Source organism: Mesoplodon densirostris, chromosome 6, assembly GCF_025265405.1.
Source record: "Mesoplodon densirostris isolate mMesDen1 chromosome 6, mMesDen1 primary haplotype, whole genome shotgun sequence".
Taxonomy (NCBI): domain Eukaryota; kingdom Metazoa; phylum Chordata; class Mammalia; order Artiodactyla; family Ziphiidae; genus Mesoplodon; species Mesoplodon densirostris.
The window spans coordinates 119,539,637-119,565,557 of NC_082666.1; the positions used below are offsets into that span (position 1 = coordinate 119,539,637).

General features: G+C 39.1%; 1 protein-coding gene across 2 annotated transcripts in view; it reads left to right on the plus strand.

Moving 5' to 3' along the window:
• The window catches only part of PIWIL2 (piwi like RNA-mediated gene silencing 2), a 67,389-nt gene that overhangs the window by 37,900 nt on the left and 3,568 nt on the right, over positions 1-25,921 (plus strand). For both annotated transcript variants that reach the window (XM_060101331.1, XM_060101332.1), the window contains exon 19: positions 686-791. In XM_060101331.1, the coding sequence (XP_059957314.1) occupies positions 686-791 (106 nt within the window). The remainder of the gene's footprint in view (positions 1-685; positions 792-25,921) is intronic.

Genomic DNA, 25,921 nt, shown 5'->3' on the forward strand with positions numbered 1-25,921 from the left:
TGCTGGTGGTGGGTTTTTTCCCCTAGGAATGAGGGGTTTTGTTTGTTTTTTCTGATTGTAAAAATAAAGCATGCTCATGCAAAAATCTCCAGAAATTTAGAAAGTGAAAAAATTCCTCATGGTCTAGCTTTCATTAACTGCCACCAAAGATTTGGAGTATGTATATACTTTTAGGTACTCTTTTATGCATATAGTAACATATAGGTAGCTGGTATACACATACAAGTGGCACATTACTATGTATACTGTTCCTCATCTTCTTTTATATACTTAAACTGTATATTTTGGTCATTTTCCCGTATTGATGCAAATAAATCCATCAATTCTTTTTAACTGCTGCATGGAATTTATTATATGCTATAGCACTATTTATTTAACTAGTCCTCTGTTGGTGGGTATCTCAGGGGTTAAATTTTTTCAATTGGAAGCAGTTTTGTAGCAGATATCCACAATTATGCCTGTATTTTTATATTCTGTAGCTGGCTTACGTGTATCTTTTCCCTACATCAGTGAGTGTTTTTACATGTAACATAAATGCGTTTGCTGGGTACTTGTGTGATTAGTGCATGGAGAAGCCTGTGTATGCTGACATTCAGCTGTGGGCCTTCCTTTGTGAGTGTGTGTTCATCTCTCTCTCTCTCTCTCTCTCTCCCTCCCTCCCTCTCTCTCCTTGCCTCTGCCCCAGCACCCTCACAAAATGGTATTCACGAGTGGTATTCCAGATGCCTCATCAGGAGATTGTGGATAGCCTGAAGCTGTGCCTGGTGGGCTCCTTGAAAAAGTTCTATGAGGTGAGGAAAACAGCAGTTCTAAAGTATCGGGGTTTTTAAGGACTGCTTTCCCGATCACTTTAAGAGGAAGTCTGATTTAGTGAGAGGGATCCCAACTGGAAGGTGAGTTTCCTAAACAGACGGACAGGCAGCTCCGAAGGACTGTTTTCAGGCTTCTACTTGTACAGAGCAGCTTAAAGAGCTCAATGCTTTCACTTGATTTGGTAAGTAATGATTATTTCCCTGGTTGTCAGCCTGATGCCTGTGTGCATAATCTTCAGGCCCTTATAGGAAAGTCAGGGTAAATTTTAGTAATTAAAGCAGCTTATTAATTTTCTCAGCTTTTTATGGCTGTCATTAGGCGCTGGTTCTTTTCATTTAGGTTCAAGACCAGTGCCTCCCTGAAAATCACCCCTAGAACTCCAAAGAATGCTAACCATGGAGAATTGCTGTCATTAAGCTGATATTGGGTCTGGAACAGTGAGCAAGCAAGGTACTGGGTTTTGCCTTGGCCAGTACATCAAAGGAAGCACTGATAAGTGGCTTTCATTTCTTACGGTTCAGTGTTAGCCCTTTGCATAGAGATTAAACAGCAAGAAATTTAATGGTTTCGTGTGATTAAAGTCAATCTCTAGAGCTCCACCTTGTTTCATTTTAGAATAACGTTTCCTATAGTGTCCTTTCAGTAGTTTGGTTCTGTTTCAGTATTAGAGATTGTGTAAACCAGGAGTTAAATTTTTGTCCCTATAGAGGTCCATGTGATATGCTACTTTGTTACCAAGTCCCACCCACACTTTCCTTCTTGTTGTTGCTATTGTTTGCCTGCAGTTGTGTATGTCTTTTCAGCCCTAGCTCAAAGATTAGTTCTGTGAAACCTTCTCATTTCCCCTCCTCTGCTCCATCCCTTAGCTAGACTTATTTCTTTATGGTCCTCTCCCAAGGCCCTCTGTTAACATTCTGTGTAGTGATTATCACATCCTGCCTTTTATTAGTTGTTTGTATCCTTATTAATCTCCCCCTCTGGGTTGTAAATTACTTGAGCACTGTTTGGTTATGGATGGTTCTGTAGTAGTAAATTACCCTAAAACTTAGGGACATGCAGTGAGCATTTATGATGTTCGCTGTCAGGAAGTTGGACAGGGCACAGTGGGCTCCAGTTCCTCTCCATTTGGGCCCCTTCATGTGGTCTTTTCACATGAGCTAGTTTGGGCTTCCTTACAGCATGGTGGCTGGGTTCAGAGCTTGAGCATTCCAAGAGATTGAGAGAGCCAGGTAGAAAATGTGTTGCCTTGTATATCTTAGTCTTGAAAGCCATGTAGCGTCACTTCCACTGCATTCTGTAAGCCAAGTAGTAGTATCACTGTGAATATGCCTGACTTTTGGAGGAGCCAGTGTGAGGTAGAGGTGGACTTAAAGAAACAACTGATACACTCTGTAAGGCCATTACATATATTCTGATATTTCTGTACTAATTACTCTTTCCCCCCATCATCTATTATAAGGCACTGTTTGCACCTTACAATAAACTTGTGCAAAACTCTTTAGCACAGAAGTTAGCTGGTGGTTAACTAGTCCTGTTCTTCCTCAGGCCAGTAATTTTTCCATTTATATTACATCCTGAGGAGGCTTTAACCCAATTTCCCAATATATTTGCTTATCAGTATTGGTATTATCATAAGACTTATTTACATGGTATAGTTGAATCTTAACAACAAGGTCACCCTACATCATGATGCAGGGTGGTAATAGACATAACCTGAAATATAAGAGTCAACAGTGGCACATTACTAGAGACCCACGCAGGCATGAATAATTAGTTCAGTTCATCATTATATTGTAAGACCAAAATATCTCCCAGAGCCACACCACTTAAGTTTGCAGGCTTCCATTCAACATTGTCAGGTTCTGAAAGCAGCAGTTCATTCGCCATTTCAGACATTGGTATACTTGAGCTAACAGACAGTGTCACCTCTTGCTCCGAGTGTCCTTTAAGGCACCAGTGTAATATTGTATTTTCCTCATTGCACAACCATTTATTCATTCCTTTATCCTCAACTACCATTCTTCCTTCTCTGTATTTCTACCCAGACTTTTCCACCTTTAAATGGAACATTAGGTTTAGCCACTGTGCTGGTCTAGGATGCTGCCAGCAATACTAGTCTAGCAATTGCCTCCCCCTCAGTCCACTGCCATTCACATAGCATAGGATTACATAGGTCAGAACGAGTGGGCTATCTCACCTCCTAGGCAATATAGACGCGTGTCCTGTGAACCTCAGTTTTGCCCGAGAGGGTGAAGGCACAGTCCACCCTGTTAGGCCCTTAGGAACTCTAATTACAGTTTCTTGCTTAGGGATTGTTATGGGTTGAATTGTGCCCCCTTAAAAAGATACTGAAGTCCTAACCCCAGTACCAGTGAATGTAACCTGTTGTGGAAAGAGTGTCTTGGCAGATGATCAAGTTAAGATGAGGTCATTAGAGTGGGCCCTAATCCAGTATGCCTGTTTCTTATGAAAAGGAGATTTGGACACAGAGACAGACACACATAGAGGAAAGGCAATGTGAAGGCACAGGGAGAGCACCATCTACAAGCCAAGGAACACATGAGGCCACCAGGAGTCATGGGACGATGGATTCTCTGTCACAGCCCTCAGAAGGAAACAACCCTGCCAACACTTTGATTTCAAACTTTAGACTCCAGCACGGTGGAACAGTACACTTCAGTTAGTGGTACTTTGTAATGGCAGCTCTAGCAAATGAATGCGTGGTTCATCCCAGCTTCTAGCACCCAAAGTTGCAGTCCTGGTCCAAGAACCACTGCATCAGGTAGTAAAAAAGAGGGTTAACGTCATGTGGAGGAAAACAAAACCAAAAGTATTGTCATAGCAGCATCCTTCCCCACCCCTTGTTCTTTAGATCCCCCAGAAAAGGAGAGGAGTTTATCTAGTGGGGACATTCCCTTGGCCCCCGTCATGTTGAGTATGAGTACCCACATAAAATCATGGAAGCTAGCCCTTCACACCTTTATTCCCTTCATTTTAAACAATAAATGTTTCAGTTGCTCATTCTAATTTTCTGTCAAACTGTTACTCTGGGGATGAAAGTGTGTTCCTTGGTCTGAGGAAATGTGACTTGGCGGTCCAGATTGGTATAGTGCCTTCTGTTTTAGTTCTTTTATAATATTTTGAGAATTTGTATCTACCAGCAGATATGCAAAACCCAGTCCAGAATAGGTGTCTGTTTCTGTCAGGGACAATTTGTAATCTCCTGGAGCTGCAGAGTCAGTCCGATTTGCCAGTGTGTGCGGGGCCTTACCCTCAGGGAATCTGCCCCCAGAGCCATCTGCATTCTCTTTCCTCTTGGCAGACAGAACAGTTTATTGGAATTTTGCACTTCAGAGGGTATGAGAAAAATATGTCTAGATTTAGCCCATTTCTTCATTGCTTCAGCCCTCAGTGTCCACTCATTTCATGGACCCAGGTACCGCTCGAGCAGACACACCAAGATATCTGCTTGCTGGTAACTACTTTCTGATCCTGGAAGGAAGTAGTTACTCCCCATTCACCCTTCCCCCTACTTCCTGGTAACATCTAAACTGCTTTCTGTCTCTGTGGATTTGTGTATATTATATAGAGATAATCATAAAATACATGATCTTTTGTGTTTACCTTCTTTTATTGATCGTGTTTATAAGGTTCATCTAAATTGTAGACTATATTATTACTTTGTTCTTTTTTATGGATGAATAATGTTCTATTGTATGTTTATCCATTCATCATTGATGGACATTTGTACTGTTTCCACCTTTTGGCTATTGTGAATAATGTGAATAATACAGGCTGTGAGCATGCCTGTATATGTATTAGTTTGAGTACCTATTTTCAGTCCTTTTGGGTATATACCTAGGAGTGAAATTGCTGGGTCATATGGTAATTCTTTGTTTAACTTTTTGAGGAACCCTCAAACTGTTTTCCACAGTGGATGCACCATTTCACGTTCCTATCAGCAATATAGAAGGGTTCCAGCTACTCCACATCCTTGCCAACACATCTTATTATCCTTTTTTTAATGGTAACTCTTGTGAAGTGGTATCTCATTCTGGCTTTAACTTGCATTTCCTTAATGACTAATGATGTTGTACATCTTTTCATGTGCTTATTGTCCATTTATATAACTTCTTTGGAGAAGTCCTTTTGAGTCCTTTCCCTGTTTTTCAGTTGATCTATTTGTCTTTTTCTTTTTGAGATGTAAGAGTTTTTGTTTTTATTTTTACATATTCTGGATACAGAACTCTTGTCTGATGTACGATTTGCAAATATTTTCTCCCATTCTGTAGAGTGTCTTCACTTTCTTGATAATGTTATTTGATGCGCAAAAGTTTTAAATTTTGATGGAGTCCCATTATCTATTTTTTCTTTTGTTCTTTGTGCTTGTGGTGTCAAATCTAAGACTCTGTTGCCGAATTTGAGGTCATGAAGATTTACGCTTTTGTTTTCTCCTAACAGTTTTAGAGCTTTAGCTGTTACCTTTAGGTCATTGATCCATTTTGAGTTACATTTTGTATGTGGAGTGAGGTAGAGGTCCAACTCTACTCTTTTGCATGTGGTTATCCACTTGTCCCAGCACCACTTGTTGGGGAGACTATATTCTTTATAGAATGGTATTGGCACCCTTATTAAAGATCAATTAGCCCTGGATGTTTGGGTTTATTTCTGAACTCTCAGTTCTGTTCCATTGGTCTCTATGTCATCCTTATGTCAGTACAACACTGTTTTGATTATTGCTTCTTTTTAGTTAGTTTTGAAATTAGGAAGTCTGAGTCTTCCAGGTTTTTTTTTTCAATATTGTTTTGGCTATTCAGAGCCCCTTGGAATTCCATATGAATTTGAGAATAGGCACTTCAATTTCTGTAAAAAGGGCCATTGGAATTGTGATAGGAATTGCATTGAATTTATAGATCACTTTGCAAGTATTGTCATCTTAATAATATTCACTCTTGCAATATGTGGACACAGGATGTCTTCCCATTTATTTAGGTTGTCTTTATTTCTTTCAACAATGTTTTGTAGTTTCCATGTTCAAGTGTTTCACCTCCTCAGTTAAATTTATTCTGGGTATTTTATTCTTTTGAAAGCTACTGAGTATGGAATAGTTCTAATTTCATTTTTGGATTGTTCATTGCTGGTGTATAGAAACATAATTGTTTTGTGTGTTAATCTTTAACCCTGCAACTTTTCTGAACTTAACTAGCTTTAGTAGATTTTCCCCCCCAATTCTTTGGGATTTTTCTATATAGAATCATGTTATCTGCAAATAGAAATTGTCATACTTCTTTTTTTCCAATTTCGATGGCTTTTATCTATTTATCCTGCTTATTAGTTGCTCTGACTGGAACTTCCAGTACAATATTTAATAGCAGTGGTAAAAACAGGCATCCTTGTCTTTTTCCTGATCTTAGGGGGATAGTTTTAAGTCTTTCTCCATTGAGTGTGATGTTAGCTGTGGGTATTTCACAGACTCACTTTATCATGTTAAGGAAGTTTCTTTCTGTTCCTAATTGGCTGAGTGTTTTTATAGTGAAAGTGTGTTGGATTTTTATCAAATGCTTTTTCTGCATATTAGTTTATAACAGTCTCATTCATATTAATACCAAATTGATTTCAGTAGTACCCCAAAAATTTGTTCCTTTCTGGTACTATGGTGTCCCTCCTTCTCTGTGCTAATTTTATTTTATTTTATTTTAATTAATTATTTTTTGGCTGCGTTGGGTCTTTGTTGCTGTGTATGGGCTTTTTCTAGTTACATTGAGCGGGAGCTACTCTTTGTTGCAGTGGTGGGCTTCTCATTGCAGTGACTTCTCTTGTTGCGGAGCATGGGCTCTAGGCACGTGGGCTTCAGCAGCTATGGCTCATGGGCCTAGCCACTCCGCGGCATGTGGGATCTTCCCGGTCTGGGGCACGAACCCCCATCCCCTGCATCGGCAGGCGGACTGTCAACCACTGCACCACCAGGGAAGCCCATGTGCTAATTTTATATTAGGGTTTCCAGAGAGGCAGATCAATACGGGGTGCGTGTGTGTGTGTGTGTGTGTGTGTGTGTGTATGTATGTGTGTGTGTGTGTGTGTGTATTTTGAGGAATTGGCTCATGTGATTTATGGAGGCTGGCAAGTCCAAAATCTGCAGGGTAGGCCAACAGGTTGGAGACCCAGGGAAGGGCTGATGTTATAGATCAAGTTTGAGTTTATCCTAATTGGTATGTTTTAGTCTTCTTGATGTGTCAGTTAACTTTTGAATCAAATTTGGGAATTTTTGGTCCACTATTTCTTCAAACACTCTTTTGCCCCTTTCTCTCTCTCCTCTGCTACTGAGACTCCAATTATTCGTATGTTGTTATGCTTGATGGTGTCTCACAGGTCTCAGAGGCTGCATTCATTTTTCCTCCTTTTTTTCTTTCTGTTTCTCACACTGGATAATCTTGATTGATTTATCTTTTAGTTCGCTGATTATTCCTTCTGCCTGATCACACCTGCTCTTAAGCCCCTCTGATGAATTTTTCATTTCTCTTATACTTTCTGATTCCAAAATTTTTGTTTGGTTCTTTCTTACAATTTCTATCTTTATTGGTAGTCTTTACTTTGTGAGATTTTCCTTAAGGTCTTTAGATGTAGTTTTCTTTAGATCTTTGAACATTACTTAAAAATATTTGGGGGCTTCTCTGGTGGTGCAGTGGTTAAGAATCCACCTGCCAATGCAGGAGACACAGGTTCGAGCCCTGGTCTGGGAAGATCCCACATGCTGCGGAGCAGCTAAGCCCGTGTGCCACAACTACTGAGCCTGCACTCTAGAGCCTGCGTAGCACAACTGCTGAAGCCTGTGCACCTAGAGGCCATGCTCCGCAACAGAGAAGCCACCGCAGTGAGAAGCCCGCACACCGCAATGAAGAGTAGCCCCCGCTCGCAGCAACTAGAGAAAAGCTTGCGCGCAGCAACAAAGACCCAATGCAGCCAAAAATAAATATAAATAAGTAAATAATTTAAAAAATAAATAAAATAAAAATGGTTGGTTTAAAGTCTTTGTCTAATATAACCAATGTCCAGGCTTCTCCCCATACAGTTTATTTTAACTACTTTTTTTTCATGTGAATGGGCTGTAGTTTACTATTTCTTGGCATATTTCATAATTTTTTATTGAAAGCTAGACATATTTATTTTTAATTAAAAAAAATTTTAAGCTACATTTCTTTCATTTTTAAAATATTTATTTGGCTGCCTCGGGTCTTAGTTGTGGCATGTGGGGATCTTTGTTGCAGCATGCAGGATCTTTCATTGCGGCACATAGCCTTCTCTCTATTTGTGGCACATGGGCTCCAGAGCACGTGGGCTCAGTTGCCCTGTGGCATGTGGGATGTTAGTTCCTCGACCAGGGATCCAACCTGTGTCCCCTGCATTGGAAGGAGGATTCTTAACCACTGGACCACCAGGGAAGTCCCTAGACATTTTTTTTTTTTTTTTTTTTTTTTGCGGTACGCGGGCCTCTCGCTGTTGTAGCCTCTCCCGTTGCGGAGCACAGGCTCCGGACGCGCAGGCTCAGCGGCCATGGCTCACGGGCCCAGCCAGTCCGCGGCATGTGGGATCTTCCCGGACCGGGGCACGAACCCGTGTCCCCTGCGTCGGCAGGCGGACTCTCAACCACTGCGCCACCAGGGAAGCCCCCCTAGACATTTTTTTTTTTTTTTTCTTTTTTGCGGTATGCGGGCCTCTCACTGTTGTGGCCTCTCCCGTTGCGGAGCACAGGCTCCGGATGCGCAGGCCCATCGGCCATGGCTCACGGGCCCAGCCGCTCCGCGGCATATGGGATCCTCCCAGACCGGGGCACGAACCCGTGTCCCCTGCATCGGCAGGCGGACTCTTAACCACTGCGCCACCAGGGAGGCCCCCCCCTAGACATTTTTAATATAATGTTGGCAACTCTGCAAATCAAATCTCCACCCCCAGGGACTGTTGTTGTTGCTCTTTGGTGCTTTCCCTGGCCTGATTCTGTAATCTTTGTAATCTAAACTCTGTGTAGCCACTGAAATCTCCCCTTAGTTTAGCTTAGTGATCAGCCAATGACAGGACAAAGATTTCTTCAAACGCCTTGAATATTCTGCACCCTCCAGTGATTGCTAGATTATTTTCACAGTTACCATGGTAGTGAGGCTGCAGGTGTCACAGCTACTGCAGAGAAAGGGGAATATGAATAGAGCAAGTTAAAACATCACAAAGGTCAAGATTCAGCCAATTTTATTGAATAAATGCTGTTCAGATTGTTTTAAGCCTCTGGTTAGTTTCCACATTTCTAAAAAAAGTTCATTTTGACCATTTGTGCAGTGTGCTTGTTGCTTTTATGGTTGAACAGATTTTTGGAGGTCCTTACTTTCTCATTTAAGATCTTGAAGAGTGCTTTTGACAATCTGCTTTTGTCCAGTGCAAGTGCTTTTCTAGGTGGACAGTGATTAGAGTTTAGAACCCACTAAGGGTAGATTGCACAAGAAAACCTCCATCATTTTGTTTTAGGGCCCCAAAGGGCTACATTCTAGGAATAAGGGTGATTGAAAGCAAACTACAGCTCATCTTTGAATTATTTAAAATTTTTGAATCAGATATGATGACCCAATGTGCTGGTGTTTCTGAGTTTCTCATAGTGCAAATACTCCAGACACCTGGAAGAAAAAAACTTGAATCTTCTCCGTATGAACAGTATCATTCCAGGTGCCATGTTATTTCTGTTAACAATACTGTAAATACAGGCATACCTCAGAGATATTGGGGGTTCAGTTCCAGACTACCACAGTAAAGCTAGTACTGCACTAAAGTGAGTCACAAATTTTTTAGTTTCCCAGTGCATATAAATGTTAGGTTTATGCTATACTATAGTCTGTTAAGTGTGCAATGAACAAATGTGCATGTCTTAATTAAAAAATAATGTGTTGGGGCCTCCCTGGTGGCGCAGTGGTTGAGAGTCCGCCTGCCGATGCAGGGGATACGGGTTCGTGCCCCGGTCTGGGAGGATCCCATATGCCGCGGAGCGGCTGGGCCCGTGAGCCATGGCCGCTGGGCCTGCGCGTCCGGAGCCTGTGCTCCGCAACGGGAGAGGCCACAACAGTGAGAGGCCCGCATACAGCAAAAAGAAAAAAATAAAAATAAAAATAAAAATAAAAATAAAAAAAAATAATGTGTTGGAAAAATGGCACTAATAGACTTGCTCAACACAGGGTGACACAAACCTTTAATTTGTAAAAAAAAAACAAAAAACAAATGCAGTATCTGCGAAGTGCAATAAAGTGAAGCACAATAAAATGAGGTACGTCTGTGCTATGTTTGGCAGTTTTTAAAAAGGAATATATTTATATTATACACACATGTATGCACATATGTGTATATATTTTTTTGAATATTATATATATACACACGTGTGTATATATACACATACATATGTCATGTATTTATTATATGAATATATATACATATATATATGTATGACTACTTGAATTTAATTGAGAAGTTAATGAAGCAAAGAAGAATAAGTAGGTGAAGATACAAAATGACAGAAACCCAGAGAGATGATGAGAGTTGCATTTGGGTTCTTTTTCTTTAGGGAAATATGCTAATTCTGGAAGAGGCAGCTGAAACATTGAAAAGCTGTGGAGCACTTTTTAAGTCTTTAGGGATCAAAAGCTGGAGGCCAGGGCCCCCAAGTCAGTGGTAGTCGTGAGTCTTCTCCCCACTATTTGAGCTGTGAATGTGAAGAGCTGCAAACTAGGAGTAAAGAGCTATAGGTAGATCAACTCTGTCCTTGAATATGGATTCAGGTGAACTCTGACTGCTAGTTTTATTGCCCACTTGCCAAAAGCAAATAAAAACCCTCTGAAGAAAGATAACATTATTCTGGGCATCAGATTTTTCTGCAATATCTAGAAATCAATAAATAATAACCAAGAACACAAGAGAGAAAATGAAGGGACTGAAAAACTAAGAAAGTCAACAGATAATTGATCCAGATGCACAGAGGATTCAGATAGATGAGTAGTCGGACACATTTTAAAATAGCTACACTTAAGTTCAGAGAAATGTAAGACAACATTAAGAATTTTAGCAAAGAATTGGAAACTGGGGAAAAATGGAAATTTCTGGAAGTAAAAATTATAATAACCAAAATTAAACACTTAGTGAATGGGTATATTAGGTTGCTAGGGCTGCCAGAACAATGGCTTAAACAATGAAAATTTATTTCCTCACAGATCTGTGGGATGGGACGTCCAAGATCAAGATGCTGTGCTGGCAGGGTTGGATTCTCCTGAGGCCTCTCTCCTTGTCTTATAGATGGCTGTCTTCTCTCTGTGTCACATGGTCTTTACTGTATGTGTGTCTATGTCCCAGTCTCCTCTTCTTAGAAAGACACCAGTCATATTTGATTAGGGCCCACCCCAGTGACCTTATTTAAACTGAATAACCTCTCTAAATATCTATTTCCAAATAGAGTCACATTTTGGGTATGGCAGGTTAGGACTTCAACACAAATTTTGGAGAAACACAGCTCTGTGCATAACAGTGGGCAACAGTAGTTTAGACTTGATTGAGGAAATTAAGAGATGATTGAAAGATAGGTAAGAAGAAAATAATCAAACTGCACTGAGATACGGAGGGTTAGAAAATATAACCAGGCAACAGACATGGGAGTTATGGACCACGTAAGTGGTCCAGAAGGAGGTTAGAGAGAGCAGAGGGCAGAAAAACAATGGTAAAGAATATTCCAAAAGTTTTAGAAGACATTAAGTCACAGATACGAGAAATCCAACAAATCCCGAGCAAGATATAAAAAGAAAAGTACACTTAGGCACATTATAATAAAACTGTTGAAAGTAAAGACATATATACATATTAAGGCAAGTCAAAGGAAAATAAAAGAGGTTACCTTCAAGGAGCAACAAAATGACTAGTAGTGAACTAGTCAAAAGAAACAGTTTAAGCCACAAGATAATAAAATAATAGCTACAAAATGCTGAAAGAAAGTAACTACCACCATAGAATCCAGTATCCACTAAAAGTAACTTCTAATGTGAAAAAAGACATTTTGTGGCAAATAAAAAATTGAGAATGCTTGTCACTGGCAGATTTGCACTGAAGGAAAATACAAAAGAACATTTTTCACCTACAAGGAAAATTATCCCAGAAAACACTTAGAAATGGTTAAAGGAATAAATACAGGAATAAAAGTGCCAAGTATGGGGGTAAATTTAAATGAATACCTACCATCTAAAATAATAATGTTTTTGAGTGGATATGTATTCATTTGTGTGTATAAATTTCAAATTGATGACAGTAATAGCACATATATCTGGAAGAAGTAAATGAAGTTCCAGTGCCTTTAGTTTCTTGAATTGTTGAGGAAAAGGTGCAAGTACTAATTTACATTACACTTTGATACACTAAAGAGCTATGTTGTAATTTCTAGGGTAGCCACTAAAAGAATAAAAAAAGTTATGTAACAATCAAAATGAGAGAAGAGAAAATAACAAAAACTTTTTTAAGGAAGAAAGGAAAAGAATGTAGAACCGGTGAAACAAATAGCAAGCAATACTTGGACCTTGAAAATGTTATGCTAAGTGAAAGAAGCCAGTCATAAAAGACCACGTTTTATATGATTCCATTCATAAGAAATGTTCAGAACAGGGAAGTTTACAGAAACAGAAAGTAGGTCAGTGGTTGCTTAGGGGTAAGTTGGGGAGAGAATAGGAGGTGGGTAGAGTGGTGGTTGTTTAAGAGTGTGGGGCTTCTTGTTGAGGTGATGAAAATGTTATAAAATCCATTGTGGTGATGGTTGTACATATCTGTGGATATACTAAAAAACATTGAATTTTACACTTTAAATTGATGAATTATATGGTGTGTGGATTATGTCTGAATAAATAAATTTGTTAAAGAATGATATAGAAATTCTGGACTTATAAAATGTAATAAATGAAAATTTCAGTAGAGGGGCCTAACATCAGATTGGATTAAGCAGAAGAAATAACTAGCAAATTTGAAGGTAGGTCAGCTGAGATTATTCAGTGTGAAGAAAAGAAAGAAAAAAATAAGGAAAATTAACAGGCTCAGAGATCTGTGGGACACCATCAGCCATAGCAATATAAACATAATGTGATTCTCAGAAGGGGAGTAGTAAGAGAGAATTGGGAACAAAGGACATTGGAAGGAATAATAGCCAAAAATTTCCAAAATTAATGAAGAAAGTAATCAATTCATCCAAGAAGCCTAACGAACACTAAGTAGGAAAAACTCAAAGATACCCATACCTAGACACAACCAAGTAAGACTGCTAAAAGACAAAGAGGGCATCTTGAAAGCATCAAGAGAAAGCCGCTCATCATGTTCAAGGCATCTTCAGTAAGACTAAGAGCTGACTTCTCATCAGAAATCATGGAGGCCAGAAGGCAATGGGATGACATATTCCAAATGCTGGAAGAAAAAGGTTGAATAAGAATTGTATATCCAGAAAAGCTGCTGTTCAGAAATAAAGGAGAAACCTTGACAGTAATACTATGCTTAGTGAAAGAAGCTAGACATAAAAAGCCACATATTTATATTATTCCATTTCTGTGAAATATCCAGAATAGGAAAATTTGTAGAGACAGAAAAGAGATTACTGGTTTCCAGGCATTGAGGATGCTGGCAGGAATAGGGCGTAACTGCTAATGGGTATGGGGTTCTTTTTGGGGTGTTGAAAATATTATGGAATTAGGTAGTGTTGATAGGTATATAATTTTGTGAGTATACTAAAACCACTGAATTATACTCTTTGAAATGGTGAATTTTATGTGATTTACATCTCTTTTTTTTTTTAATGGAGAAAGTAAGACTCTCAGATAAACAAAAACTAGGGGAATTTGTCACTAGCAGACCTGTCCTATGAGAAATACTTAAGGGAGTCCTTCAGGTAGAAATGAAATGATACTAGACAGTAATTTGTATCCACATGAAGAAGTAAGTACCACCAGGAAAGGAAACTATATAGGTAAACATAAAGAGAGCAAAAATATATTTTTGTTTGTAATTTTTCTTCTAGTCTGTGTCTTAAGAGACAAGTGCATAAAGTGGTAATTATAAATCAAAGTGGATGTGCATACAGTGCACTGTATGCAAGTGCATACAGTGTATAAATACATAATTTGTATGACAATAAAGGCACAAAGTAGAGGGGAAGGAATGGAGCCATAATAGGAGCAAAGTTTTTGAATAATAGCAAAATTAATTTTGTATTGGGACTTCCGTGGTGGTCCAGTGGTAAAGAATCTGTCTTACAATGCAGGGGATGCAGGTTCTATCCCTGGTCAGGGAAATAAGATCCTACATGCCACAGGACAGCTAAGCCCACGTGCCACAACTACTGAGCTCGCGCACACCTCAACTAGAGCCCATATGCTGCAAATTACAGACCCCACGTGCTCTGGAACTTGCGTGCCACAACTGCAGAGCCCACATGCCCTGGAGCCTGTGTGCCACAACTAGAGAGGAGAAAACCTGCATGCCACAAGTAGAGAGAAGTCCGTGTACCACAACAAAGAGCCCGCGCACTGGTGCAACGACAGATCCCACGTCTAAGACCCAACACAGCCAAAAATAAATATATTAAATAAATAATAAATAAATCATCTTTCTTAAAAAATTAATTAATTTATTTACTTATTTTTGGCTGCATTGGGTCTTCACTGCTGCACGTGGGGGGCTTTCTCTAGTTGCGGCGAGCAGGGGCTACTCTTCATTGTGGTGCATGGGCTTCTCACTGTGGTGGCTTCTCTTGTTGTGGAGCACAGGCTCTTGGTGTGTGGGCTTCAGTAGCTGTGGCACACAGGCTCAGTAGTTGTGGCTCATGGGCTCTAGAGCGCAGGCTCAGTAGTTGTGGCTCACAGGCTTAGTTGCTCTGCGGCGTTTGGGATCTTCCTGGACCAGTGCTCAAACCCGTGTCCCCTGCATTGGCAGGCGGATTCTTAACCACTGCGCCACCAGCGGTTTAGATCTTTAAAAGCATCTTTAAATCTTTTAAATCTTTAAAAAAAATTTTGTATTAACTGCCCAAATGAGATTGTTATAAGTTAATATATTAACTGTAATCACCAGGTGAAACACTAAGAAAATAACTCTGAAAAATAAAAGAAAAAGAACGACAAGGGAATTAATATGGTAACTAGAAAATGTCTATTTAATACAAATTAAGGCAGTTGAGGAAGAATAGAGGGACAAAAAAGATATAAGGCATGTGGGAAAAAATAGTAAAATGGCAGATGTAAATCTTACCGTATCAGTAATTACATTAAATGTAAATGGACGAAACACCAAAGGTAGAGATTAGCAACTTGGATTAAGTGAAAATATGAAGATGTCCTTTCTCCAAGAGACGTATTTTAGTTTCAAAGACACAGGAGGTTGAAAGTAAAAGAATGGAACAAGATAAACCAAAAGAGAGCGGGAGTAGCTATACTAATAACAGGCAAAACAGACTTTAAGATAACAATTGTTACTAAAGACAAGAAAGGACATTTCGTAATGGCAAAAGGGTCAGTCCATGAGGAAGTCATAAAATATAAACGTATATGAAACTAACAACATACATTCAAAAATATATGAAACAAAAACTAACATAAGTGAAAGGAGAAATAGACAATTCTACAGTAATAGATGGAGATTTCAAAACTTCATTTTTGATAATGGATAGAACAATTAGAAATAAGATCAACAAGGAAATAAAATGCTTGAACAACTCTGTGATCCACTTCAACCTAACAAGACATCTACAGAACACACAACAACAGAACACACATTCTTCTCAAATGTGCGTGGCACATTCTCCATGATAGAACATATGTCAGGTTATAAAACAAGACTCAGTACATCTTAAAGGATTAAAATCTTGCAAAATATGTTCTGAAACCACAATAGAATGAAATTAGAATATAATATGTGGGACATTTGGGAAAGTCACAACTATATGGAAATTAAACAATACTCCCAAGTAACCAAGAGGTCAAAGAAGAAATCAAAAGGGAAATTAGAAAACGCTTTGAGATAAATGAAAATAAAGACAAAACATACCAAAACTTGTGGATGTATGTAAAGAAGTGCTTAGAAGGTAAATTTATAGCTGTAAACACCTATAATAAAAAAGAAGAAAAATCTCCAAACAGCCCAAGTTCCACCTTAAGAAACTAGAAAAAGAAGAGCAAACTAAAAGCAAGAAAGAAGGAATTGATAGAGATTATAGCATAGAGAAATGAAATGGAAAATTGAAAAACAACGGAGAAAATCAATAAACCAAAAATTGATTATTTGAAAAGATCAACAGAATTGATAAGCCTTTAGCTAGACCACCCATGAAAAAGAGAAGATCAGATACTAAAATCTGGAATGAAAAAGACTTCACTACTGACCTTACAGAAATAAAAAAAAGGATTTTAAGAAAATACTATGTATGAATGGCTGTTTGCCAAGAAATTAGGTAACCTAAGTGAAATGGACAAACTCCAAGAAGGGCACAAACTGTCAAAACTTTTTAGTTATACCGAACATTTAAAGAATTAATACTCTTTCACAAACTCTCCCAAAAAATAGGAAAGGAGGGAACACTTCCCAGTTCATACCATAAGGCCAATATTACCTTGATACTAAAGCTAAACAAAAATATCACAAGAAAACTGCAGAAGACATCTAGACTGGAAAGGAAGAATTTAAACTACGTCTGTTTCTATTTGACATTATCTTACATATAGAAAACCCTAAAGAATAAACACACTCTATTGTAGCTAGTAAAAGAGTTCAGCAAGGTTGAGGATACAAGACTGCTGTACAACAGTCAACTATTTCTTTACACTAGCAATGATCAATCCAGAAATGAAATTAAAATAATTCCATTTATAACAGCATAAAAGAGAACTATGTAGGAAAATGTTTAACAAAAGAAGTGCAAAAAATATACTGAACACTGCAGAACATTGCTGAAAGAATTGAAGTAGACCTAAGCAAAAGGAAAGACAACCCATATTCAAGACTTAATATTGTTAAAATGTTAGTACTCCTTAAATTAATCTACAGATTCAAGGAAATACATATCAAAAGTCTAACATTTTTTTTTGCAGGAATAGACAAATTGATTTTCAAATTCATATGGAAATGTGAAAAATTCCAGAATAGGCAAAACAATTTTGAAAAAGAAGAAAATTGAAGGACTCATACTTTCTGAATTCAAAACTTACTACAAAGCTAGAATAAACAAGACAGTCTGGTACTGAAATGGAAAGAGACATAGAGATCAGTTGAGAGTCCAGAAGTAAACCTGTGTGCTTATGGTAAACTGATTTCTGCAAGGGTGACATTCAGTGGCAAGAAAGCTTAGTCTTTTCAGGAAATGGTGCAGGGAGTACTGGGTATCCACATGCAAAAGAATGAAGTTGGATCCTTGCCTCACACAACATATAAAAGATAACTCCAAATGGATCAAAGACCTAAATGTAGGAACTAAAACTATAAAACTCTAGATGATGGCATAGGTTTATATCTTTGACCATTTAACAGACAACAGTTTATTAGATATGATACTGAAAGCAAAAAGCAAGTCAAGAAAAACATAAATCAGACTTCATCAAGTTTAAAATATTTTGTGCTTCAAAGTACAAGAAAGTGAAAAGACAACCCATGGAATGGGACAGAATCATTCATCTGGTATATCTAGTACAGGTATAGTTTCCAGAATATACAACTGAAAAACAAAGAGACAACCCAGCATAAAAATAGGCAAACATTTGAATAGACATTTCTCCAAAGAGCATATACAAATAGACGAGAAGCACATGAAGCGAGCTTAATATCATTAGTCATTAGGGAAGTGGAAATCAAAATCACAATGAGGTACCACTTCACATGAAAACCAGATAAAGGCATTACAATAAAGGAAGCTACAGATCAATATTTCTCATGATTATAGATGCAAAAATCTTCAACAGAATATTAGTAAAGCAAATCTAACAATGCATAAAAAGAATTATACACCATAACTGTTCTGAGTTGAATACAGCCTCTCCAAATTCATGTCCACCTCGATCCTGTGAATATGACATCACCTGGAAATAGGGTCTTTGCAGATGCAGTCAGGTTAAGATGAGGTTAGGTTGGGTTAGGGTGGGCCCTAAGCCAATGACGTATTCTTATAAGAGGGAAGTTTGGCCAGAGTCATAGAAGGTCATGTGAAGGAGCAGAGACACAGACACACAGGAGAAGGCACTGGAAAGGTGGAAGCAGAGATTGGAGTGATGTATCTACAAGCCAAGAAACACTAAGGATTGCCAGAAACCACCAGAAGCTAGAATAGGCAAGGAAGTATTCTTTCCTAGGGCCTTTGGAGGAAGCATGTAGACCTGCTGATACCACAGTTCTGGACTTCTGCCCTCCAGAACTGTGAGAGAATACATTTCTGTTGTTCTAAGCAACCCAGTTTGTGGTTGTTACAGCAACCCTTAAAAAGGATACAACAGCCAAGTGGTTTGTATTCCAGTTATGCAAGGCTGGTTCAGCATTTGAAAATCAAATCAGTGTGGTCTGTCACGTCAACAGGCTAAAGAAGAAAAATCCTATCACGTCAATAGATGCAGAAAAAGCATTTGACAAAGTCAACTCCCATTCGTGATTAAAAAAACAAAAAAAAACCAAGCAAACAAAAAACAACAACAAACCTCCCAGCAGACTAGGAGTATAGGGGGAACTTCATAAACTTAATACATAACATCTACAAAAATCCTGCAGCTAACCTTGTACTTAATTGTGAGAAACTAGATACTTTTCCTCTAGGATCAAGAACAAGACAGTTGTTTCTTCTCTCACCACTCCTTTCAGCATCATACTGGAAGTCCTAGCTAATGCAAAAAGACGAAGTAAAAGTTATACAGTCGAAAAGGAGGGAAAAAAACTTTGCAGGTAGCATGATGTCTATGTATACATCTCAAGAAATCAACAACAAAAAAACTGCTGGGGGCTTCCCTGGTGGCGCAGTGGCTGAGAGTCCGCCTGCCGATGCAGGGGACACGGGTTCGTGCCCCGATCTGGGAAGATCCCACATGCCGCAGAGTGGCTGGCGTGCTGCGTGTCCGGAGCCTGTGCTCTGCAACGGGAGAAGCCACAACAGTGAGAGGCCCGTGTACTGCAAAAAAAAAAAAAAAAAAAAAAAAAAAACTGCTGGAATTACAAGGTTGCAGGATACAACATAAATATACAAAATTAAATTGCTGAAAAACCCCACAAAATCAATTCCTTTTCTATATATCAGCAATGAACAATTGGCATTTGAAATTAAAAACAATACCATTTGTATTAGCACCAAAAAATGAAACATTAGATATGTCTAACAAAGTTTATATAAGATTTACATGAAGAAAACGCTAAAACTCTCATGAAAAATATCAAATATCTAAATAAATGGAGAGATATCCCATGTTCATTGATAGGAGGACTCAATATTGTTAAGATGTCAGTTCTTCCCAATTTGATCTATCGATTCACTGTAACCCTAGTCAAAATCCCAGCAAGTTACTTTGCAGATATTTACAAACAGATTGTAAAGTTTAAATAGGTAAAAGACACAGGGTAACCAACACAGTACCTAAGAAGAACCAAATCAGAGGACTTCTGTTACTCAAAGAGTTACTGTGAAGCTACAGTAATATAGATGGTGTGGTATTGACAAAAAGAAAAATAGACATGTCAGGGTAACAGAATTGAGAGCCCAGAGGTAGACCTATACAAATAGATTCCAGTGATCTTTGATAAAAGATCATGGGGGGCTTCCCTGGTGGCGCAGTGGTTGAGAGTCCACCTGTCGATGCAGGGGACACGGGTTCGTGCCCCGGTCTGGGAGGATCCCACATGCCGTGGAGCGGCTGGGCCCATGAGCCATGGCCGCTGAGCCTGCGTGTCCAGAGCCTGTGCTCCGCAACGGGAGAGGCCACAGCAGTGAGAGGCCCGTGTACCGCAAAAAAAAAAAAAAAAAAAAAAGATCATGGGCCACTTCACTGGAAAAGGAGAATCTTTTCAACAAATGGTGCTGGAACAGCTGCCCATCCACATGCAAACAAACAGAACAAACAAAAACTATACCCAGACCATATACCTTTCACAAAAATTAACTCAAAATTATCACAAACTTATCTTTAAAATGCAAAAGTATAAAAGGTATAGAAGATAACATAGAAAATCTTGGTAACCTTGGGTTTGGTGATGACTCTTTGATACCAAAGCACTGTCCATGAAAGAAAGAACTGATAAACAGAACTTAATTAAAATTAAAAAAGAACTTCTGTGAAACTTCTGTGAGAGGCGCTAAGAGAATGAAAAGAAGCTACAGACTGGGAGAAAATATTTGCAAAACACATATCTGATAAAATACTGTTATCTGAAATATACAAAGAACTCTTAAAATCTCAATAAGAAAACAACCTAATTAAAAGATGGGCAAAAGACTTGAACAGACTTCTCACCAAAGAAGATATACAGATGGCAAATAAGCATATGAAAAGGTACTCAATATAACATTAGGGAATGGCAAATTAAAACAACAAGGTACCACTGCACATCTATTAGAATGGCCAAAATCTAAAACACTGAAAATACCAAATGCTAGTGAGGATGTGGAGCAATGGGAACTCTCATCATTGTCTGAGGGAATGTGAAATGGTACAGCCACTTTGGAAGGCAGTTTGGTAGTTTCTTACAAAACTAAACATACTCTTACTATACGATTTAGCAATCACACTCCTGAGTATTTACCCAAATGAGGTGAAAACATAGGTCCACACAAAAACCTGCACAAAGATTTTTATAGCAGCTTTATTTATTTGGGCAGTTTGCTGCCCAAACTGGAAGCAACAAAGACGTTCTTCAGTGGGTGAATGGACAAATAATCTATGGTACATCCAGACAATTAAATACTCAGCAGTAAACAGAAATGAGCTGTCAAGCCATGGGAAGATATGGAGGAATCTTTTTTTTTTTTTTTTTGCGGTATGCGGGCCTCTCACTGTTGTGGCCTCCCCCGTTGCGGAGCACAGGCTCTGGACGCGCAGGCTCCGGACGCGCAGGCTCAGCGGCCATGGCTCACGGGCCCAGCCGCTCCGCGGCATATGGGATCCTCCCAGACTGGGGCACGAACCCGTATCCCCTGCATCGGCAGGCGGACTCTCAACCACTTGCGCCACCAGGGAGGCCCTGGAGGAATCTTAAATGCATATAACTTAAGTGGAAAAAGCCAATCTGAAAAGGCTACATACTATATGATTCCAACTATAGGACATTCTGGAAAAGACACAAAACTATGGACACAGTAAAAAGATCAGTGATTGCCAGAGGTTTGGGAGGGTGAGGACGGGAAGTATAAATAGGGAGCACAGGGGGTTTTTAGGGCTGTAAAAGTACCATAATGGTAGATAAATGACAAGCATTTCTTAAAGCCTACAGAATGTAGAAGAGAGTGAATGCTAATATAAACTGTGGACTTTAGTTAATAATAATGTATCAGTATTTATCAGTTGTAACAAATGCACCACGCTAATGTAATATGGTAACAATAGGGGAAACTATGTATGGTTGGTGGGGAAGGTGTATATGGGAACTCTGTACTATGGCCTCAAGTTTTTTGTAAACTTAAAACCGGTCTGAAAAATAAAGTCTCTATTTAAAAGCATGCACACACAATGAGATACCACCTCATACACACTAGGATGGCTAAAATAAAAAATATAACAATAGGGGAAACTATGTATGGTTGGTGGGGAAGGTGTATATGGGAACTCTGTACTATGGCCTCAAGTTTTTTGTAAACTTAAAACCGGTCTGAAAAATAAAGTCTCTATTTAAAAGCATGCACACACAATGAGATACCACCTCATACACACTAGGATGGCTAAAATAAAAAAGATAATAAGAGTGTTGTCCAGGATGTGGAGAAATTGGAACCCTATACATTGCTGGTGGGATTGTAAAATGGTAGAGCTTCTTTGAAAAACAGTTTGGTATTTCGTCATGTTAATGTTAACATGTTAAACATAGAGTTACCATATGACCCAGCAATTCTACTCCTAGGTATAAACCAAGAGAATTGAAAACATATGTCCACACAAAACTTGTATATGCATGTTCATAGCAGTATTATTCATAATAGCCCAAACTGGAAATAACCCATATGATCGATGAATGGACAAATGTGATATAGCCTGTAATGTAATATCATTTGGCAACATAAGAGAATGAAGGACTGATACAACATGGGTGAACTGTGAAAACATTATACTCAGTGAAATATTTAGTCACAAAAGACCACATATTACATGATTCTGTTTGTCCAAAATAGGCTAATCCAAAGAAACAGAAAGTATGTTAGTGTGTTCCAGGAGTTGGGGTTAGGGTGGGCGATGGGAAATGACTGCTAATGGGTATGAGATTACCTTTTGGGGTGATGAATATGTTCTAAAATTAGCGGTGATGGTTGCAAAATTCGATAAATGTAAAACTTTTGACTTTTATACCTAAAAGAGTGTCTTTTATGGTATAGCAACTTATATCTCAATAAAGCTGTGATTTAAAAAAAAGCACCACTCCCAAACATATGTCTAGCTTACGTACCCTTGTGGAATCAACAAAATCAACACATGCTGCCAGGGAAAAATAGGTTCAAAAGGCTGGCTTATTTCTCTGGGCCCCCATCCTTCCTCTGATACTGCCTTCAGGTAGATGTTTTTACATTTTGTCCAGCTTTTCCAGTTGTCCTCAGTGGCAGGGTTTCTTAGAAATCCTGGTCCCCCACCTGAAGCCTTGTTGGCAAGTTTAATCTCATCTGTGGTTTTATTTAATATCTGTATTTAGATTTATATTTCTGGTCCAGCAGTTCTCAAATTTTCTGGTCTAAGGAAATCTTTACCTTCTTAAATATTATTGAGTTTTTTGTTTGTATAGGTATATATCAATAATTACCATGTTAGAAGTTAAAACTGAGAACTTTTTAATGTTTTTAAATTTACTTTAAAATAATAAGCTCAATATAGTTAATAACACAAATAACATTTATTTTATTTTTTATTTTAATTAATTAATTTTTGGCTGCGTTGGGTCTTTGATGCTGCGCACAGGCTTTCTCTAGTTGCGGCGAGTGGGGGCTACTCTTCGTTGTGGTGTGTGGGCTTCTCATTGCGGTCTGCGGGCTTCTCATTGCAGTGGCTTCTCTTGTTGCAGAACATGGGCTCTAGGCACACGGGCTTCAGTTGTTGTGGCACATGAGCTCAGTAGTTGTGGCTCGCGGGCTTAGTTGCTCTGTGGCATGTGGGATCTTCCCGGACCAGGGCTCGAACCCATGTTCTCTGCATTGGCAGGCGGATTCTTAACCACCGTGCCATCAGGGAAGTCCCACAAATAACATTTTAAATTAAAGATTACTTTCAAAATGTTTGGTGATGTTTTACATTTTGGCGAATGGCTTTAATGTTTGGGTTAGTAAAAGGCAGGTGAATAACCTACATTTAATTTATTGCAGTGTCACACATCATTTACTTCCTGGAAAATTCTACTGGATATTTATGAGCGAATTAGAGTAAAAATGGCAAGTAATGCAGTAGTAGTATTGTGAAATTAGTTTTGACTCTGGACTCCCTAAAACATCTAAGGGGAAGAATTGGAGCCCAGAGCACACATTGAGAATCACTCTCTGGCTCATACCCTTCATCTGAGCTCCTAGACCACATCTTCAGCTGCCTGCGTGGCCCCTCTAGTACTTGGATGTCTCATGGGCCACCGAAACCTAACATGTGAGTCTGAGTGCCAATGTTGCCTTCCACTCATGTGAAAATCAAAACCAAGCTACATTCTTGACACTTGCCTTAGATTTAGCTCTCATGATTAGTAATCACTTGATGTTGAGTTCATCTGTTATTTGGCCTGAGCTTTGAGAAAATTAAACTCAGCTGTAGTTAATTCAACCCCTTTTGCTTCTCCTGTGGCTCTGGCTCTGGCTCTGACTTCATATTGCTGGATTGGTCTGACTAGTGTTCGACCCTGGAGACAGAAGGGAGTGGGCCACGGTATTGCCTTTGGAATCAAAAGTTTCAGGCAGCCAGTTTACAATGTGTGAGAGTATAGGTTCTTTCTGCTTTTCAGTTCCATCTTCACTTCCCTTTTCTTAGCACAGTTGGGAGGATCTTAGGGTGGAGAGTTATCTTGAACAAGTGATTATTTGGGGACTCTTCCAGACTTCAGCCTGCCCTTTCTGCACCTGCCATTTCTAGTAGCTTGCCTGACCTCTTCTTCCTTTTTTTCCCCCAGTTTTTTTAATTGAGTAAAATACACATAACATAAAATTTACCATCTTAACCATTTTTAAGTATAACATTTCAGTGGTATTAAATACACTCAGAATGTTGGGCAGTCATCACCATCATCCATCTCCATAACTCTTTTTTTTTATCTTGTAAAACTGAAACTCTGTCCCCATAAAACTAATTCCCCATGCTCCCCTCCCCCTAGCCCGTTGCCACCACCCTTCTACTTCCTGTCTCTGATTTTGACTACCCTGACTATCTCATACATGTGGAATCATACTGTATTTGTCTTTTTGTGACTAGTTTATTTCACTTAGCATAATGTCTTCAGAGTTCACCCATGTTGTAGTATTCAGTACATTGCAGTGCTACCTGGAATCCTTTACCCTTCTTGCTGACTGAATTGTCTGCTAGTTCTTTCACTGAGGCATAATATTCGCTTTTTCGTCTAGAGAACAAATGTCTTATACTTCTCTGTTCCCATAGCATTTTATTTATATTCTTTGTTATGTTATTTGTAATGTATTGAGAGTACTTTGTGTCTGTCTCCCCAGTGTTAATTTGAGTTCCACTAATATTTGGAAGGTATCAAGATAATTTTTTTTTTTTTTTGGCTGCATTGGGTTTTCATTGCTGCGCGCGGGCTTTCTCTAGTTGTGGCGAGCGGGGGCTACTCTTCGTTGTGGTGTACACGGGCTTCTCATTGCGGTGGCTTCTCTTGTTGCGGAGCACGGGCTCTAGGCGCGTGGGCTTCAGTAGTTGTGGCACATGGGCTCAGTAGTCATCGCTCACGGGTTCTAGAGCACAGGCTCAGTAGTTGTGGCGCACAGGCTTAGTTGCTCTGCGGCATGTGGGATCTTCCCGGACCAGGGCTCGAACCCGCGTCCCCTGCATTAGCAGGCAGATTCTTAACCACTGTGCCACCAGGGAAGCCCCCAAGATAATTTTTAAATTTTCTGAGGCTAGCACAGTGGCTCATATCTAGTGGTCATTAAGTGTTTGTTCAATGAATGAATGGAATCACACATAAAAGAACATCTCAGACTTCCAGCAAATATTTATTTTCTACTTGATATTCACCATTGTATTCAGTGCTAGGGATAGTAAGCCACAAGCACAGTCCTGCTTTCATTAACTTGTTTCATGTATTTACCGTAGTACTGAAGTGACTCAATAATGTATATTTAACGTTTATGTTTCAGTATTGTGATTTGTCTCATATTTTGACCCCCCTAGGTCATAGTCTTATCATTTATGAAATGAGGAGAATGGACTAGATGACCTAGAGAAGTTACCATTGTTGACTGTTACTATTAGATTTGAAAGCTCCTTAATAACAGGAATCATGCCTTTCACTTCTACTGGAATCTTACATAGGGCCAAGTATAATGTCTCACACTCAGTAGTTGGTTAGCAGGTTTTAAAGAAAGGTAATATCAGTGAATACTTCAGACGAATTTGATTCTATTTTTCACTCCATTGATCTTGTTAGATCCCTTCCCTGTGCTTTAGAATATCTGTATTTCCTTGATCTAGTTCTCAACTTTTGTGTGTAGCTTAAAAAAATTATATACATATATACGCACACTTTATCCCTCTTAACCCTGAGAAGAAGAAAAGTAAGGTGGTCACTTACATCCATTTTTCAAGTGAGGAAACTGAGTCTTCAAGAGCATAGCTGAGGAGCAGACATTCAGACTCAGTCCCAGGTCTCCTGACCCCAGCCCCAGTGTAATTCTTCTCCGTTTCCTCATCTGTGAAGTCAGGTTTTC